Source organism: Myotis daubentonii, chromosome X (assembly GCF_963259705.1).
Source record: "Myotis daubentonii chromosome X, mMyoDau2.1, whole genome shotgun sequence".
Classification (NCBI taxonomy): Eukaryota; Metazoa; Chordata; class Mammalia; order Chiroptera; family Vespertilionidae; genus Myotis; species Myotis daubentonii.
In genome coordinates this window covers 124476152-124491483 of record NC_081861.1, presented here as the reverse complement: position 1 = coordinate 124491483, position 15332 = coordinate 124476152, and the positions used below count along the sequence as shown (strand labels likewise).

Sequence of the window (15332 nt, the reverse complement as noted above, 5' to 3'; positions counted from 1 at the left end):
TATTATTCCATAAGGCTGGAGGAAAATGTGATGCCAATTTTACTTAAAAAACTGGGAAGGAAATTTACTAAGATAATGATAGAATCTCTGGTTGGTGGGACTATTGTTGATTTTTTAAAATACTAAATTATATACAGTGAACATAAATTTCTTAAAAATCAAAAGATGAAAATAAAGATCTGGATTCTAAAGACAGGTACCTCCTCACTCTGTCTCCCACTTCTCACTTATTAGTTCACCTATTTGGGCAAGTCACATACCACCTCAGAGCCTTTATTTCTTTATCTGGAAAAGATGAGAATCAAATAAGTAAAAGTACATAGGAAATGCTAAGGAAATTGTGAAATGCCATGCAAATGGTAGTTATTATTAGAAGTAGTCTTAATTTTCAGGAATTATGCTCTTCTATTTTGGAGAGGTCTATTCTAAAGCTCTAGTTCTTCATTTTACTGCATTAGAAGAAGGCACTTACGCAGAAATCATAGGTATGATGACTCAATTTTATCTAAGCCTTCTTTATCTGTTTTTAATAGAAATTCATTTTTAATGATAGCATTAAAATCAGAGTGAAATTTTGAGTAAGAGAACCAGCAAAGTATTTTTTTAAAACAAATCACTTCTGTAATATTTCATATTTAGAATAATTTCATAGGTTGAGTTAGTGGGGCAAATTCTCAAGGTGAAAATCGGAATTCTACTTTTGTCAAATGGTAGAACAACTGCTTGGCTCCGGTAAGCCTGTATATTTGAAATGTGTTTCCCACACATTTATGAAAACAAACAGAAAAGTCTTTTAGCTCAAGTTATAGGTAAATACATGACATTTTGTAAGCTCAAAAATGATTAGATTTTCCAGTCATCAAAGGTTTATCTTCTGAGTACTGACAAACTAGTGTACCCAAAAACAGCTAGCCTGACCTTGTTCTTTGTAAACACAAGGGCATTTGATTTTCTAGTACTTGTTAGAATCAGTTTGGACAAACCTTGCCAGAAAAGGCCAAGCTTCATCAACAATATCACCTGTCAGAGATGAATTCTTTGAAGACATAAATTTATTCAGGACTTTCCTGCTAGTTTGGTGAGATCTTCATCCTTATAATGTTATTTCAGCTTAAAATTCCAAAGCTACCTTTAAGAAAATAACATTGGCTCAATCAGCTTGGGTATATCATAAAAATATTTAGCCTTGAAAAAGGGCAGGTACACATCAGGCCAGAAATAAGGACATAATTCTGATTCTTCCCCCCTACAAACCATTTTTATAAAATGTAGTCAAGATACTTGAATATAGGTAGTTATGTTCAGAGTTCAGAGAACCTCTCTTTTTTTAAACTGCAGAGTTTAACCAACTGGTCTCTGACCCTTCATATCATCAAGCTTGTCCTGGATCAACTCATTTTCTCTAACTTTTTAAGCTCTTAACTCAGTCTGCCATTCTCTCACTGGTAACCAAGTCCTTCCTTCCTGTTTCATATCTACGGTTGAAGCCACCAGTCATGAACTCCTCCAATTTTCTGCATTACAACCTTTCTCCTTTCCCTAAACACAATGTAGCTATGTTCTCATCCATGTTTACCTTCTCATCTCAGAAGGTATAGCAAATTTCTCCTATTTAAGGAAAATTCCTTTACCTTTTGAAAAAAATGCTTTTATTGATTTTTTTTAAGCGACGGAGGGAGAGGGAGAGAAGCATTGATTGGCCTCCTCCCACACCCCCCCTACCGGAGATCCAGCCTGCAACCCAGGCATGGGAATCAAAACTGGAGTCCTTTTGTTGCACAGGATCACATTCAGCCAACTGAGCCACACCGGCCAGGGCTCCTTTATCTTTGCACCTAGTTTCGTTTCCGTTTCCCTTTTCCTTTGAGATCTTGATCTATAAATTTCATATCATGTCTGGTTTCAGCCCATCACTTTCTATTATATTTTCTCCTACAGATTGAGCATGCATAAGTATTTTTCTCAAACAGAAAAGTCCTTGACCGTGCAACGCATTCTAGTCACTGCCTCTCTGTTCACAGTAAAATTAGACTTCATAAAGAAATTCATAGCTTCCATTGAATCCTCAATCCACATCTGACCCCATATAGCCTTCACCACACCACTTTTCACCAGGAACATCAATGACTTCTAGGTGACTCTGGTCAGTGCAGACATTCCTCCTTGAATAATGCATGCTGTATTATTGCCATGGGTCTTACTAGAATTCTCAGAACTTTTAGCTCCCTGGCTTCCTTTATGACTCTCCATCAACCTCTCCAGCTTTCCTTTCTGAACTCTTCTTGTCCCTCCCTTAGACTATGACATTCCCAGGATTTTCTCAGCCCGCTCTTGCCTCATACTGCAGGTTCTCATTCTATGATCTCAAGGCTTGGTTAGCATGGAGCTGATAGGCTCCCAAATCTGTGTCAGCCTTCAGCTTTCAGACTGGAATATCCAGCAACTGACTTCACGTCTTAGCCACTCATGAAATCATTGATTCATCAATATTCTGATCATCTATCACCAGACTCTATCTTAAAAGACTGAATAATGAAAATACAGGTTCTACTCTGTCAATGGGAAAGATAGGTGGAAAACCTCAGATAGTAGCAATATAGTGAATTATACACTTAGAGAAACAATCAAAGTGTGCTATGAGTACAGAGGGATAGGGACAGACACCAGCTCTGAGAGCTTTCAGAGATGTTATCCCTTGGACCGTAATTAAATTAACATGTAGGAAGAGAGATCCTTTTCCTCATTTCTCTTAACATTTCTTCACCCAGTTGTTTATCACCCAAATCAGAAATCCTATAGTTATCCTTGTCATGTTCAATTTTTAGTTGGGCATCAAGTGCTGCCATTTTAGTTCTAAGACAGGCCTCAAGTCCAGCCCTCTTCCCCATCTGTATTGCCTCTGCCCGATTCGAGGCCTTGGTATCTGTCGCCTGCATTATTGAAGTAGATTCACAAGTGGTATCCTGTTTCATGTCCTAACCCCTTTGGATCCAGCTTTCTCAAGGCCAGCATGGTATAGCAAAAATGGTGGTCTCACCTTGTCACTGCTTGGCTTAAAAGTGTCTCATCACCTATAGCAGAGGTTCTCAAAACTCTGATCAGAATCCCTAGGGTAGGGTACCTCTTAATCTGTCTATATATCAGGTCCCACTCCTGCAGATTCTGATTCTGTAGAACTGCTGGTTGCTGGCCTTTGTTTCTAAGTTCCCAAAGAGATTTTGACACCTGACAAGATTGAGAAACCACCAGCCAAGGATCAAGTCTGATCTTCTCTGCCTGGTTACACAAGACCCTTTGTGACAGGCTTTAGCTTAGCTATTGGCACATTTCCCATCATGCTCCACATGTCTACTTGTCTAGGTAAAATCGTTCATTTTTATGTGAATCAAGTTAAAGATTATATTTGTAAAAAAAGACTTTTGAAAATGCTAACATTTAAATACCTACTAATGTTATTTGTAATGTGTTCCCTGCCTTTTTAGTGGATGATGCTGGCAAAATAGAACATGGTGGTTCCTCTGGAATGACAGAGTCGGAAATTGATCCTTGTAAAGTGGATGGTTCTTGCCCTGAAGTCATCAAGGTGTACATTTTTAAAGCTGACCCTGGAGAGGATGACTTAGGTAAGAGGACACCTTCAACATATTACTCATCCTGATCTAAACACTTCAACCTGATTACTTTTGGGTGGATTAGATTGAGAACATTTGAAACCTTTTCTGAAGATAACTTTTAAGCAAGGTTTCCAGCCCGGCCAGCGTGGCTCAGTGGTTGGGCATCCACCTATGAACGAGGAGGTTGGGGTTCAGTGCCCTGGTTGTGGGCTTAATCCCCAGTAGGGGGTGTGCAGGAGGCAGCTGATCAATGATTCTGTCTCATCATCGATGTTTCTATCTTTCTCCCACTCTCTCTTCCTTTCTGAAATCAATAAAATTACATTTAAGCAAGGTTTCCAATGTAGCAGTAGAGAAGTATGTAAAATGTGATACGTGAAATAGGAGGAAATGAAGTTTTCCCATAAATTCTTGGAGCTGTCATCTTCCCTAATAGGTGGCACCGTAGACATTGTGGAGAGCGAGCCTGAGAATGACCATGGAGTTGAACTACTTGATCAGAATAGCAGTATTCGTGTGCCAAGGGAAAAGATGGTTTATATGACTGTCAATGACTCTCAGCAAGAAGATGAAGACTTAAGTAAGTAGGTGGTCTTTGTGGGAGAAAATTTAATGTTCTTGTAGTTCTTTTTTTAAAAAAAAAAAAAAACTTTAAATATGGCCCTTGCCGGTTTGGCTCAGTGGATAGAGTGTCAGCCTGTGGACTGAAGGGTCCCAGGTTCGATTCCAGTCAAGGGCACGTACCTCGGTTGCAGGCTCCATCCCCAGCCCCAGTCGGGGTGCGTGTGGGAGGCAACCAATCTATGTGTCTCTCTCACATCGATGTTTCTCTCTCTGTCTCTCCCCCTTTCTTCCACTCTCTCCAAAAATCAATGGAAAAAAAATAACCTCAGGTGAGGATTAACAAAAAATAAAAAATTTTAAATATGGCCAATATTTAAAGGAAACAAGTAGAATTATTGTAGAGATTGTTATGCTGCCGTATTCCAAGGGAAACACCAATAGCTCATGTATTCTAAGAACTTCATTGAAAAACGAATAGTGTCAACAATGAAAAAATGAATTATGGTGAAAACCAAGAAATGAATGATTCATTCAAATATTTGAGTGCTTATATGCGAAAACTGTGTTCTAGGTATATAACATTTGAACCTTCTTTCTACTTGTCTATTAATTGAATTCAAATGACAGTATCTTTCCTGTAATCTCTGTAAACCTGGTCACAAAAGTTTATATAATTTTCTACTTAGATGTTGCTGAAATTGCTGATGAAGTTTATATGGAAGTGATCGTAGGAGAAGAGGATGCCGCTGCAGCAGCCGCAGCAGCCGCCGCACACGAACAGCAAATCGATGACAATGAAATCAAAACCTTCATGCCAATAGCGTGGGCAGCAGCTTACGGTAAGTTGCATAGCAGCTCTTCCAATTGAGTTGGTTCTTGAATGTGAATTCATGCTTGAAAGATGGTTTCTGTGGTTTTAGGTTTCAGAAATCTGAAATGCCAGTACCCTATAATGGTTACTTGATTTGAACAGGAGTAGTGGAAGATTATAAAGTCTACTTTTTGTCTTTGTTTTTAACAAGATTTTTCTTCATGTATATAGCATGTAGAAGGAAGTACTACAAGAAGCACACAGGCTTTCAAGCTGAAACTTTTATCTTGATTATATCTGTCCCATGCCTTTTCAATTTTGGGAGACAAGAGAGTCCATGGGGCAAAATGCTAACATGTGTTTTTTTAGATTTGGAAGCTCGGCCATTTCTTCCCGTCTTGTTATAATAAATATGGTCATGAAACCCATTATCTAGAATGGGGAATTTCTGTCATTCATGAGTATCATGGCTTACTTTTTGTTGTTGTAGTTAATAAAGAATCCCTAATTCTTTATAATTTATAATGCAGTATAATTTTGTTTTTTAATGCGCATCGTTAGGTAATAATTCTGATGGAATTGAAAACCGGAATGGCACTGCAAGTGCCCTCTTGCACATAGATGAGTCTGCTGGGCTCGGCAGACTGGCTAAACAAAAACCAAAGAAAAGGAGAAGACCTGATTCCAGGCAGTACCAAACAGGTGAGGGCACACGAGTTCCACAGCGCAGCGTGCTTTGCGAGCTCTCAGATGAAACTAGTATGTATCCACAGAGGTGTTGTGATGGCATTTTAGCTGCTAGACCACATGTAACTTTTGCGTATCAAAGTTGAAAATATAATTTTAAGAATTCAGTGATATTCATGAATGATTTTCTTGGATAAAAAGAAACGGAATGGATCGAACATGGATGGAAATAATTAAAAACTCAGTGATTTTTTTGTGTGGAAATGAAAAGAAATCCCTCAAATATGTTACAAACATTAACTTTTTTAAAAGTAATATATTAAAAGAATCTGATTATGTCAGCGTAAAGAGGCATACTTTACAGAGCAGCAGAACAGGTACTTAAGGTCATGTGACATATTCCTGTCTATTCTTGTATGCCCATTTAAGCTTTACTGTAAGTTGACATAAATTATGTTTTTGGAATAACCAAAGAAGAAATTGTGATTACAACACTTTATTTTTATGAATAATTTCCCACTGATTTCTAAATTGATAATAATAGCTTTAATCACTAGTTGATAGAAGTTACATATTCATGTATTGTTTTAAACTGGAGGGAGTGAGGTTGGTACAGTCATACCGAATAAAGTTTGCAGACCAGGTTCCTCTTTATGACAGGGTTGATATATCTCCTATGTTGAAAAATGCTAAAAGGAATGTTAAGTAGCAAATAGCTGAACTTAAGAGTCTTTGCCCAATAATGTCCAGAACACACCCTTTAAATTCTTGATGAAACCAAAATAGAACTTGGTTTGATCTCTCATGTACCTTTCTTTTCCTTTCTTAGCAATAATAATTGGCCCTGATGGACATCCCTTGACTGTCTATCCTTGCATGATTTGTGGGAAAAAGTTTAAGTCCAGAGGTTTTTTGAAAAGGCACATGAAAAACCACCCTGAACACCTTGCCAAGAAGAAGTACCGCTGTACTGACTGTGATTACACTACCAACAAGAAGATAAGTTTACACAACCACCTGGAGAGCCACAAGCTGACCAGCAAGACAGAGAAGGCCATCGAATGCGATGAATGTGGGAAGCATTTCTCTCATGCTGGGGCTTTGTTTACTCACAAAATGGTGCATAAGGAAAAAGGAGCCAACAAAATGTACAAGTGTAAATTTTGTGAATATGAAACAGCTGAACAAGGGTTATTGAACCGCCATCTTTTGGCGGTCCACAGCAAGAACTTTCCTCATATCTGTGTGGAGTGCGGTAAAGGTTTTCGTCACCCCTCAGAGCTCAAAAAGCACATGCGCATCCATACTGGGGAGAAGCCGTACCAATGCCAGTACTGCGAATACAGGTCTGCAGACTCTTCCAACTTGAAAACGCACGTAAAAACTAAGCATAGTAAAGAGATGCCATTCAAGTGTGACATTTGTCTTCTGACTTTCTCAGATACCAAAGAGGTGCAGCAACATGCTCTTATTCACCAAGAGAGCAAAACACACCAGTGTTTGCATTGCGACCACAAGAGTTCAAACTCCAGTGATTTGAAACGACACATAATTTCAGTTCACACGAAAGACTACCCGCATAAGTGTGACATGTGTGATAAAGGCTTCCATAGGCCTTCAGAACTTAAGAAGCACGTGGCTGCCCACAAGGGTAAAAAAATGCACCAGTGTAGACATTGTGACTTTAAGATTGCAGATCCATTCGTTCTGAGTCGCCATATTCTCTCGGTTCACACAAAAGATCTTCCGTTTAGGTGCAAGAGATGTAGAAAGGGATTTAGGCAGCAGAATGAGCTTAAAAAGCACATGAAGACACACAGTGGCAGGAAGGTGTATCAGTGTGAGTACTGTGAGTATAGCACTACAGATGCCTCAGGCTTTAAACGGCATGTTATTTCCATTCATACAAAAGACTACCCTCACCGTTGTGAGTACTGCAAGAAAGGGTTCCGGAGACCTTCGGAAAAGAACCAGCACATAATGCGGCATCATAAAGAAGTGGGCCTGCCCTAACAATACTTCTACAGACGTTTGTGGAGATGCAGGCCTTGGAGCAGAAAATTCATCTTAAAGCCAATCAGTCTTGTTCACATACAATACTGTATATTGATTTATTCTGTGTACAAATAGAGTATTGCTTGTAGTTGACTTTTTTTTTTTTAACATTTTGTTCAGTAGTGTGTTCTGAATTCTATTCAGTTTGTTTAATTAATGGGGAAAAGCAGCAACAAGCAAGTTGCTTTTAATGAAGTAATCCTTCTATACTGAAATTTTCTATTAGTTTTATATTTATTTAAATATTTACCTTGCTTATTATCTTAATGGTACTCTTCTAAGACCATTTAACATAAAGCTAGGGTAACTTTAGATTGAGTCAACATGATTACTTTCAGAGTAACTATTCCCCCCCCTCCCCATAAATTTCTTACAATAAAATTGTCAGAGACATCTAACATAAATGGGAGATTTAACAGTCACGTCCAATTAGGCTAACACGAAAGTCATGTACTTGTCTTGCTTAATCTTTTCAGACCACATGACAATGAAAGTTTCCATTTGAGCTTTGCATCCCTGGCATTGCTGAGTAAAGAACAGTGGGTGGGTTTGTGCTTACTTTTCATTTTGTTTAGTGGACAAAATATATCTTTGGGGGGCTTTCTTTGGAGTATTTACATCTTCTGTCTGCATAGCAAAGTCTTAGAAAACTTTATTGACAAATTTTGCTTGATCCTGTTGTATTTTGATTATTCTGTCTGTGCTGCTTTGTCTTGGAATGGTTGTGTGCTACAAATGAGACTTATTGAGGACTGCATTTTGGAATCTCCTAGAGGTAATTTGTGGCTCATAGGATCTTTTGCAACTTTATATATGTATATGTACCCTGAACTATGTATATGCACATATATATATAAAACATGTATCTGTGTGTATTGCTTATTTTACATATTTATACACACAACCCCAAGTAGTAGTTGTTTAAAATCTATAATGAAAAGTATTAAATTTACAATAACATGAAAGATGCAGGGATGTATGAGAGCATTTTGTAAAGCATGCTCTTCAGAGAGACTACTCAGGTGAAGAATTAGAAGGAAAATAAGGACACTCGTATTTTTAAAGAGTAAAGGTATTTTCTTTTAAATATCTTTGGTAATTGAAAAATAGAAGTTAAGATGTTTCTAGATAGAATGTTTTCATACACCTTCAGCTCCATGCCTTTATATTTTTCTGAAAAGTTAACGAGTATCCGGACAGACCTTCCTCAGTTCTCTCTGAGAAGCCCCCGAGGGAACTCTGTGTTACCAAGCGAGGGAGACTAAAGAAGCTATGGCTTCGTGTATCAGAGATCGGGTGCTAATTATGATTTATACTTGGCAAGTTCAGCCTACTCTGTTATTTCTTAGTTGTAGTTAGGAAACTTTCAAACACTTAACGCTCAAGTTGGCTTTGATTAGAACATAACATTAAAGGTATGTTTTAAGTGCATGAGGAAAATCTGATGCCTTATTTGGAATATCACCATGTCTTTCACTGTTTTATTTTTCTTTGAGTTGATTTTTTTTAAACAAATAGTTCAGACTCAGATTTATAAATTCATAAAAGCAACGCTAAAGTTAATTAGAATTTGGTTATGTTAGAATAAATTTTAGAGAACATAAGACAGTTTTGGGGGGGGGGGTTCCTTAAATTGGCTGTCAGCACATACGAGTACCTGGCACGTCATGGGAGATTTTGGACTTTTCTTCCCACTTGATAGCTGCCTTGCCACTTCATTATGGTGCTCCATCCTCTTTGTGCTTTTAGGTTTTTACCTTTCATCTTTCTCTTTGCCGTTGATCTGTATTCAAGAGTTTATAGGATTAGAACTCTAAATATCGTGTGTTTGACAAGCCTCTGAAGTACTGGATTTATTTACTTCAGTTCTAAGTCAAGTACTTTTAAGCTGGTATGAACTCCAACCTGAATGCCAGTCGAAACCAAGGCATGGGCCTGTCCCAGTGGGAGCTCCTGTGCCCTCTTGGCCTCTATAACGTGCTTTTAAAAAAAAAGTAACTTAAAATTGTGTGATTCATTGCCCTGCAGTACTATTCTTGAAAGCTCTGTTTTTTTGAGAACCTTTAAAATTTCCCTAATTTTTAATTTTTCCCAGAGATAATGTAAAACACTTAAATGAAAGTGGAAATTTATTAATTTTAAAACATCATATAAAATTAATACAGAAAATATAATTGGTCATATTTTTTTAAATAAACTGAAAGATAAAGAACACAGCATTTTACACACTTTATATTTCTCTTACATAGTCTGGAATCATACACAGTTCTTTTCTTTTTAAAGCACAATATTGAAACCTTTAAAAAGTATTTAAGGGTTTGGTCAAGTGAATATGATAAAATGTATTTGTCTGTATAAAGAGAAAATGAAATTGTAGTCACTGTTATGTACTGACATTAGTTACAACCTAGTTTTACTTAAAACAATTTTGATTAGCAAAGCTAAAAAAAATGGATGTTTCAGTTAAATGTTTTAAAGAGGTACAGATTTTTACAAGGACATAATATAAGTTATTGTTCTGTAGAAATATCCTATTAAATATTGTATGTCCCTCCCTCTGTACACTTTGTAAAAAAAGTAAAATACATAAAAAGAAAATCATATAGGGATGTGTGACATTATTGTAATTGTGTACTTGAGAATAATGTGCAAAAATAAAAATCAGAATATTTTCCTGTTACTGAATGTTTAGTCTATTTGATACCAGTACTAAGTTAATGCTTTTTCTTAAGAAAAAAAAAAATGTACAGTTTTTGTAAACCTAATAAACATCAAAAGCAGTGGTTTATTTTCATTTCCCCATTTCTTAATTCCTTTTATGCAGCAGTGGAATTCAAAATGCTTGATTGCTTTGAATTTTATGACTTGAATGCAAATACTGATAATATTTCAGCCCTGCGGATTTGCAAGTAATTCAGAGGAGTTAAGAGGTGATTGGTGAGTCCTTTGATGAGCATGTCCTTGAAATTTATTTTTTTCTTTTATCTTCATAAAGGATTTGTTTTATTAGCATCTCCAGTTACCTGGAGATAAATTTCCCTTGCATAAAGTGGTTTTTGAGAGCACTTAAGTTCATTTTAGTATCAATGCATTGCACATTGGGTCAGTGGGGGTTGTCCCCACCTCCACCACAGAAACCCTGCCCTAGAGTTTCCCCTTTGTGCCCAGTTGGAGGGTTCTAGACGACACAAAATACTAGAGAATGGTCATTGCCATAATAAGAGAAGTTAGGTAAAAGTTATCAGGACTTAAAAAAGAACAAGATAGATTTCAGTCATTGACTTTTAAAGATGAGATCCTGCTGATCTTCAACTATGTAGGAATAAGTATTTGTCTAATAGTTGAGACAGTAAATAATAAAAACTTGAGGTAAAGGATCAAGAGGACATGGTGAATGTCACTGTCCAGAGCCATAAATTGGACAGAAAATTGTAGCATGCTGAGAAACTTGGTTGTAATAAAATACCTGACAGATAACATCATACCAGTCTGTGATCCCAGGCAGTGTATTACTCTGTTCTCTGGGAATCTTAGTATTGACAATTTCCTTGAGCTCCCACAAATTCTAGAATTCATATAAAGAAAGTCATGACCAAACTCTAAAAGGGTTGCTGTTTCAGAGCAGTGATTTTCAAGTGCTGCCAAATTCTCAGCCCTACCCAAGACCCACTGAATCAGAAAACTGGGTGTGGGACCCAGTGATCTTGTGTCTTAACATGTCCTCCAAGTAATTCTGCTGCATGCTCAAGTTTGGGAAATGCTGTTATAGAGCACTTGAGGAACTTCAAAGATTAGAAACACACACATACACACAAGCCAGAGATAAGCAGTTAAAGGTGACATGGGACTCAGTTTATACCTTGGATTTACCCCTTTTAAAGTGTGAGTCTGCTGGTCAGTGAGTAAATCCTTTAGTCCACATGTAAATAGCCTGCACTTAATCTTGTATGGCTTCCCCTAAGTTACACTCCTCAAAGGTGGATAAGAATTCAGAGGAAGAGTCAGCAAGTAAAAGAGAGGGACTGGAAAGTGTGTATGTGTTTAACTAATTGGCCCAATGTTACTTAAGTAATTCATATCTGAAAACCCGTATCTGTAGCTGTTTAGGTAAAGTAAAAATTAACTTTGCCCATTTGGGTTTTGTTTTGTCTTTTGTGTATATATTGTTTGCCTTTTTCATAAATAATTCTTGGATTTGTTATATATTGTTCCTGTTATTTTTGACATCTGCTATTGTTGTAAATAAATTCCTATTTTGTTTTAAGTTACCCTAGTGGAGTGTTGGCTATAGACAGGATGTGTGTGTGCATGCGCGCGCGCACACACACATACACAAACACACACATGGAAATGAAGAAACATAAATCACACGGTTAATAAATGCTTGACACGATATAAGCTGGAAGTGATGTGACCCCTTTAGTAGTTGAGCATTTCTAGCACCAATGAAAGTATCAGTGTTGCATACAGGTATAACACCTGCACCTGCTTGGACTTTATTTTTTTATTAAAAAAAATGTTTTTTATTGATTTCAGAGAGCAAGAGAGAGAAACATCAATGATGAGAGAGAATCATTGATCGGTTGCCTCCTGCACACCTCACACGGGATCAAGCCCGCAAACCGGGCATGTGCCCTTGACCAGAATTGAACCTGGGACTCTTCAGTCCGCAGGCCGACGCTCTATCCACTGAGCCAAACCAGCTAGGGCACCTGCTGGACTTTAAAATCACTTTTGTGACCTTTGAGATGGCAATTTTTTTAGTCTATTAAGTTTGAGGTAAAACTCAAGAATGATTGTTTTTTTTTCTATTCACTTGGTCCCAAGTTACTTGTATTGTTGGTATCAGTGAACACAAGGGATTTGGCATTGTAGTGACCTGCTGATACTGTAAAGCCATTAGGATACTTTGCTACAGAAAACTTGCTTAAGAATTGTAGATGGCATTTGTTCATCATGTGAATTACCACAGAAATATCCAAATGTATTGACAAAAATAGAATAGTTCACTAGAACTATATTATTTTGCTTTTATCCGAGAGGCCAGTTTCTGCTTCTTCATGCTGTGTTTGGCTATAAAAGCAGAACCTGTTTCCTTTTGCCTGGGCTTTTTTGAAGTAAGGGGAGGGATTGCAAAGCCATCCGTTGGGGTTTTGGAGGTTCTAATTATACCCATCCCCTCTGGGTCCTAACCACATTGAACATAGACTCAAGAAACCACCAGTTGAGTGTGTGACTTCATTTAGTAAAGCTGGGTTGGGAGATCCAGAGGCCAAATCTGTTTCCCCCCCAGTGTAGGCCTCGAGTGATGCAGCCAGTTACTTGAAGGTGTGGGGCCTACCCTCCCCTTAGTGATCTATAGGGAGACTGCTTAGCTTCCCACCAGAGAAATGGAGCATGTGGGTGAGAATGGCTACAGTATTCTCCCCAGTGCTCCCAGGCCCAGATTCAGGGAAGGCAGAGAGGAGTTCCCTTATGTCATCCTCATCTATATATATAAAAGGCTAATATGCAAAGTGTCCCCTCGGGAGTTCAACCAGGAGACTGGGAGTTCAATCGCTCACTATGACGTGCACTGACCACCAGGGGGTGGTGCGGAACATGGCGGGCGACCAGTGGTGGTGGCGGGGTGCTGAGGAAGCGAGGGAAGCAGGAGGCTAGAACCCTCCATGGCAGTGTAGGTGGCAGGGAAGGAGGAGGCGGGTAGGAGGGGAACCTGATTGTCCCCGATTGCCGGCCAGGCCTGGGGCCCCTACCCATGCATGAATTTCATGCATTGGGCCTCTAGTGAAATAATAAGGGTTAGTCCAATTCTGTTGGTCCTCTGGCATTAGCCCACTAGCAAAGTATGAAGTTTATTTACCATTAGCAGTTCACACTCCCACAGCAATATATGGGAGGGCCCATTCTTCTCAGTCTTACAAACAGTGTGTGTTAGAGTCAATAGCACGGGTAAGAAAAGCTTGCTCTCCCATCATTGTTTCAATCTGTTTTGACCTGGCTCTCAGTGGAGTTAAGTAATACAGTACTTTCATATGTCTAATAGCCCTTTGAGTTTTCTCTATCATGAATCACCTGTTCAAATCCTGTGGTCCATTTTCTCTTTAGAGCCTTTTGTACATTTGGCCTATTAGCTTTCTTTTTTCCCCTTTTGATTGAATTTATTAGGGTGACACTGGTTAACAAAATTATACAGGTTTCAGGTGTACAGTTCTACAACACATCATCTGTATGTACACTGTACTGTGTGTTCACCACCTCAAGTCAAGTCTCCTTCCATCACCACTATTAACTTTCTAATATGTTTGTTGCATATTTTTCTAGTCTGTGATTTATCTTGTTATTGTTTATGTTGCCTTTTGATACCCCCAAATCTTTAATATTTGTTTAATCAAATATATGTCTCCCCCCCCCCCTTATGATTCCTGGGGTTTCTTGTCCTACTTAAAAAGGCCTTTTCTACCCCAAGGCTCTTTATAAATATGTGCCTAGATTTTCTTATGGTATTTGTATTATTTTAATTTGTTTGGATTTTCATACAATTAAAATTATTTTGATACATGATTGTGTGGGGGTTTTTTTGAGAGAGAGAGGAAGAAGGAGGGAAGGAGAGAGAGAAAGAGAGGGAGAGAGAGAGAGAACTTTAATTGGTTGCCTCCCATATGTGCCCCAGTGGGGAATTAAACCCACAACATTTTCGTGTACAGGACAACACTCCAACCAACTGAGGCATCCAGCCAGGGCTGATGTATTATATTATAGACACAAAGTTTTTCTTTTTTTCTTTATTTTAATATATCTTTATTGATTTCAGAGGGGAGGGAAGAGGGAGAGAGAAACATCAGTGATAAGAGATAATCATTGATCGGCTGCCTCCTGCAGCCCACAGCCGGGCATGTGCCCTTGACAGGAATCGAACCTGGGACCCTTCAGTCTGCAGGCTGATGCTCTATCCACTGAACCAAACCGGTTAGGGTAGTTTTTCTTTCTTTTCTTTTTAAAAAAAGTCTTCAGTAGAGGCTCCTATCTGTCACTAAGGTTCTTGGTGTAGGAAATAATCTTGGGACCCTTACATTCCTCACTCATTAGATTTTTACCCTATCGCTGGGGACATAAGATTCACCAGACCTGTGACATGGGCAATGAACCTCTGGCCCTGTTTAGACTGGGTAATAGCTTCAAGGTCCTGAGAGCTGCAAAAGAGCTGGGCCCAAGACATGAGCACAGTGGTATGCTCTTTCCTTAACATGAACACAGGCCCTTGTGTGGGGGAGGGGTGAAGGAGTAGGAGAAGAGGGAGCCTAATCCCAATGGAAAAATAGGAGGCTGCACACAAACTGTGACTAAGTACTTGTAAGACTACAGCAAGTCCTTGGTTAACATCGTGTTATTGCAACCGGGACAAAACGACATATAATGAAACCAATTTTACCACAGGCTAATTGATATAAACAACAGTTAAGGCCATCTCATCAATGTTTTTTAATGAAAGGAGACATTTGTTAAAGAAACATTCACACCTGTAAAGAATTTTTGTGAGTTTATTTGAGCCAAACTGTCGACAATTAACTGGATGGAGATAATGCTCCAGAGAATGGCAG

General features: G+C 38.4%; 1 protein-coding gene across 15 annotated transcripts in view; it reads left to right on the top strand.

Annotated features, from left to right (window-relative positions):
* Window positions 1-11995, top strand: part of ZFX (zinc finger protein X-linked) — a 77252-nt gene extending 65257 nt beyond the window's left edge. For 14 of the 15 annotated variants that reach the window (XM_059679066.1, XM_059679064.1, XM_059679061.1 and 11 more), the window contains 5 exons: window positions 3483-3623; window positions 4051-4194; window positions 4865-5017; window positions 5551-5691; window positions 6506-11995. In XM_059679066.1, the coding sequence (XP_059535049.1) occupies window positions 3483-3623; window positions 4051-4194; window positions 4865-5017; window positions 5551-5691; window positions 6506-7689 (1763 nt within the window). In that variant the 3' untranslated portion in view covers window positions 7690-11995. The remainder of the gene's footprint in view (window positions 1-3482; window positions 3624-4050; window positions 4195-4864; window positions 5018-5550; window positions 5692-6505) is intronic. The other variant, XM_059679070.1, reaches the window with a different exon arrangement.
* The last annotated feature ends 3337 nt before the right edge of the window (window positions 11996-15332 follow it).